General features: G+C 66.0%; 1 protein-coding gene across 1 annotated transcript in view; it reads right to left on the bottom strand.

Moving 5' to 3' along the window:
- Positions 1 to 33: 33 nt before the first annotated feature.
- Positions 34 to 4,526, bottom strand: part of H696_03983 (hypothetical protein) — a gene marked incomplete at both ends in the record, with an annotated part of 9,667 nt that continues 5,174 nt past the window's right edge. Inside the window, 6 exons of the mRNA XM_009497851.1 lie at positions 34 to 1,176; positions 1,297 to 2,094; positions 2,272 to 2,327; positions 2,429 to 2,677; positions 2,817 to 3,939; positions 4,026 to 4,466. Coding sequence (XP_009496126.1) covers positions 34 to 1,176; positions 1,297 to 2,094; positions 2,272 to 2,327; positions 2,429 to 2,677; positions 2,817 to 3,939; positions 4,026 to 4,466 — 3,810 coding nt within the window. The remainder of the gene's footprint in view (positions 1,177 to 1,296; positions 2,095 to 2,271; positions 2,328 to 2,428; positions 2,678 to 2,816; positions 3,940 to 4,025; positions 4,467 to 4,526) is intronic.

Genomic DNA, 4,526 nt, shown 5'->3' with positions numbered 1-4,526 from the left:
CCCCCCCCCCCCCCCGCCCCTCTCCTCAGCGCTTCACTGGTCTGGCATCATCTCCAGCATGGAGGCAATCATGGAGCATGACTGACACCCCGGCACCGGGGCATTGAGGAAGGAGGCAATCCCCCTGTGCTTCGGGGACCCGGCTTTCCGGGCCAGGCTTGAGCTGGACAGGTAGTCGATGATCTCCAGGCGCGAGGTGCGCGCATCGTGGCCGGGATTGATGCGCGACGCGTACTGCATGGCGGAGTAGACCATGGAGGACACCTGCAAGGTTGTCAGGGTCGGCAGAACGGAGGACCCCCCACGAGAGGAACCACCGGCACGTCGGGCACCGCTGGGGCTGGCCGGTGCAATGAACGACCCCAGCCGGCCATCATAGCACTCGGAGTGCATCATCCGCCGGCAAAGCCCCGGGCAGGTGACCGCCGACCGGTGGGTCTTCTCCATGAGCGACTGCAAGACCTCCGGCAAATCGGCCCACTCCTCGGCGTCGATGTAGTGCCACCGGTCCGAGGCGTCGTCGCTGATGGCCAGGCTGTCCGATGGACGCGAAGACTCCGAAAGGCTGGTCCTGGTGGGCGGACTGCCGGCCATGCTGTCATGGCGCTTTTTCTTTGACAGAAGCGAGGTGACCGATCGCCAAGCGGCCGGCCGATAGTCAGTGGGAGAGGCCGAGCTGCCGTCGGCCATCAGCGGCGACGGGCTGGGCCCCGGCGACGTGTGGAAGGGCGGCCGGTCAAATTGCAACAGCACGTCGGTGAAGTCCTGGCTGGCCGTGTCCAGGAAGGAGGCCATCTCGGCATCCTCCTGGCTGGCCGGCTGGTCCGGGTCATGGTCGCGGGTATTGGCAAGACGGAAGCACCCATCTCCATCGGCCTGCGGGAAGTAGATGTCCGGGAGGGGCTGCGAGCACCGGGGGCAAGTCTCGCCCACCACCACCGAGCAATGGTGACAGTCCACCACATGCAAGTGCGCCTTGAGGGTGATGGCTCGCAGCAGGTCGAGCAGCTGCCCGCGATTGAGGTACACCAATTCGGCCAGGGTGAAGAGCGTGGCCGGCTGGTCCAGCCGCGGGGACAGGGGGCTGTCGATGAGTCGATCCAGCAGGGGGTTGGTTGCGCGCTCCGGGCAATCGTGAATCCGCGCGAGCAGGCGCTGGAGTCGAGTGCGAATGAGCTGCCAGCGTGATGGGCACATTGACACACACACACACACACACACACAGGGACACATGCATGTCAGACACATGGGCAGGGATGCAATGGAGCACTGGCAAAGGGAGGCGAGGCAACGTACAACAGCCAGGCGCACGGGGCGCACGACATCCAAGAGGCTACACCGCGAAGTGTAAATCATCCCGGTCTCCGGGCACTCGTCATTGGCGATGAAGCACTCGGCCACATTGTACTTTTGGAAATTCTGCCCAAACCCGGCAGGGGCCAGTCGCAGCAGCTCCCCACCGGCCGGCGTGGAAAGCTCCACCAGGCTCGGCAGGTCCGGCAGGTCGTCGGCCACCAGGAACCCATGAAGTGCTTCCAGAAGGTGGACAATGTGCTTGGACACCGGTTGCCCCTGGAAATCCCAGTGCAGCAGGGCCGGGCCCGGCAAGCAGGGAGTCACATCGGCCGGCAGCATGCACTGCTCGCAAAAGACCATGCCGGTGGCATGGCAGAAGCTGGCCACCATGGTGAATTGCTTCTTGGAGATGGTGGCAGCGGGGGGCTGGCCACCGGGGCCCGACCCGGAGGAGGACAGCCCACCACCGGTGAAGGAGGCCCGGGATGTCCCACTCGGGGGCTCCAGGCCATTGGTCTCCAGCGAAACCGCCAACCCGGTGGACGAATCCCGGGTGGGTCCCCCCTTCAAGCGGAGGCGCTTCTGGAATTCCGTCAGCCCGGTGGCACCGAGCAGTTGCTGGACCAGCGACACGATCGAGGAGACGGACACGGTAGATCCGCAAACCGCGCAATTGGGCATCCGCGCAAAGGACAGCAGACGATTCATCACATACTCCGGCCCGAAGACCGAGAGACTGAGGCGGCCGAAATCGGCCTTCTGCCAGCTGACCAGCTGGTTGCTCACGGGGATGGCGAGCTTGGGCAGAGGAGGCAGGGAGAGAGAGAGAGAGAGAGAGGAAGGGAAGGCGGGCGAACCGGCAGCATGTCAGAGCAGTCTGTGGGTGGCGAAAGAGGCCAGAAGGTGGATGAAAGGGGGCCCCGGGAAGAAAGAAGAGGAATGATGGGGGGGGGGTTCCCGTGAAGAAAGACACACCGCACTGGATGGGAGTTCGTCGCCGAGCTCGGAGGTCTGCCGCTGCCGTGAAAGAGCTTTAGGGTGGTTACATGTGAGCAAGCCAGCAGGTGATATTGATACCAACGCACGCGATGGCGGGAGGAGGGGGGGGGGGAGGGGGGGAGAAAGGGCGTACACTTGGCATCGGAGAAGCAGACATCACAAACGCGGCAGTTGACACCGTGAACCAAATCATACCGGGCCTGGCGATCCAGCGGCAGGCGCTTGGTCGAATGGTCCGTGCAAACGGTCAGCCCGCACACGCGGCAGTGGTGCCGGCGGTGCTTCAGCGAGAAGCGCTTGTGGCAGTAGGCCACCCGACAGGTGGCTGCCTCCGGCGCATTGTCCGGAATCCAATGGGCACGCGAGACATCCTTGTCGGTGACTGCCGGCAGCGGGGAAGGGGGACACGGGTCAGGCAAGTGTGAGGGAGGCGGAGAGGGAGGGGGGGGGGGACGCAAATGGTAGGTGTAAAATGAAAAAAAAAAAAAAAAAAAAAGAAGAAGGCCCAGGGAGATGCGCACGCTTACGGGCGGCCCGATCGCCGGTGAAACTCAGAGACCGACTGATGACCTGATCCGCCAGGTTGGCAGCCAGAGACCCGGCCAGTGGGCTAACCGAGGAGAAGATCGACCGGTGGGGGTGTGTCTGCTGGGCGCTGAAGACAGCCCCATTGGCCGGGTCCGCGCGGGCCAGGGCACTGCTGAGCTGGGACCCGGTCGACAGCTGGGCCAGCTGGGCCGAGGGCGCCGGCCGCGGGGCGCTGACCACCGTGGCCGGGACAAACACCAAAACCGGCGAAGAGGAAATCATGTCGATGGAGGAGTCACTGTCGGAGCTGGAGCCCAGGGCGTAGTCCTCGTCGTCCTCGTCCTCGTCATCATCCTCCTCCTCCTCCGCCGCATCCCCCTCATCGTCGTCCTCCTCGGCGCTGTTCCCGTCGGCATTCCCCTCGTCATCGTCGACCGCATCAATGCCGGCCGTCGGGCAGGGGCCCATCGCCGACACGAGAACGGCCGACGGGGACCCGGCATCCGAGGAAGAGGGCGAAAGGGGGGACCCAATGGTGGCCACCATCACCGAGGATGGTGGCCGTGACCCGGCCGCCAGGGAGGCAGCCTCGCAATCGGCCACGGTCGTCCCATCGAGCGAAACCAGCAGGGCCGGCGAATCGGGACTGCTCTCGGGCACCGGGGCCACGCCGGCACCAGACGACTCGACCGACGACAGGGGGGACACGCCGAACGTCGAGTCTGCTGACCGGGCCATTGGCTCGCCCGGAGCCGGGACCACAGTGGCCGACAGGATGCCCCTCCTTGTGGGGGTGGTGGCGCTCCCGGTGGTGCCGGAACGCGAGTCGCCCACGGACGTGGGGCCCGTGAATGAGGAGGCCCCGGTCGCCGGGGCTCCGGCTTGCGGGGCACCTGGCATGGCAATCGGCATGGTGACCGGGGCGGAGCCCGCGGCCTCGGGCTCACTGGCGCCGGCATACTTCAGCAGAATCTCATCCACCTGGCTGATGATGGTTCCGCCGGTCAGGATGGATGTGCGCTGTGAGGGGGACACCGTTGAAACGGACGCCCGGGCAAGGGGAACCGAGCTGTCGGCTGGCAGGCTCCCGGGCAGGGGCGGCAGGGAGTCGGAGGTCTGCCCAAGGACGAAGCACAGGTCAGTCAAGGGGCTGCAAGGGCCGGCCCCGATCGAGGAGACACATTCACCATGTGAGCACGCACCGTCGGGGTGCGCTTCTTTCGGCGCTTCTTCGTGCCCTTCTTCGGGGCCCGGTCCACGGCGATCGCCAGCCCGCCATCATCGACCAGCGAAGAGGAGGCCACCACAGACAGGGGCAAAGACGAGGACAGGGGTGTCCCGGTGTCGCCGGCCAGCGAGGTGGCCTGCGAATGGGACCCCTCCAGGGCCAGGCTCTCGGAGCTCAGCATGAAGGATGTCTCATGGCCGGGGGTCACGGAAAAGGAGAGCATCGGCACGACCAGGTCGCTGTCGACCAGCTCATGCGGATGCCTCATGACCGGCGTGCGCGACATGCCGGCGCCCGTGTCAATCGAGCGAACCGAGCCACTGCGGCCAAGCGAGGACAGGTGATTGGGGACCGCGGCCGGGGCGCGGGCGGCGATCTGCTGGGGCTGAGATACCGGCTTCTTCGGCGGGGGAAGCTGAGAACAAGACAGCAAGAGGGGCCCGAGGGGGGGGGGGGGGGGGGGGGGGGGGGGGGG

Source organism: Fonticula alba (genome assembly GCF_000388065.1).
Source record: "Fonticula alba strain ATCC 38817 unplaced genomic scaffold supercont2.6, whole genome shotgun sequence".
NCBI classification, from domain to species: domain Eukaryota; order Rotosphaerida; family Fonticulaceae; genus Fonticula; species Fonticula alba.
This window is presented reverse-complemented; position numbering and strand designations above follow the sequence as displayed.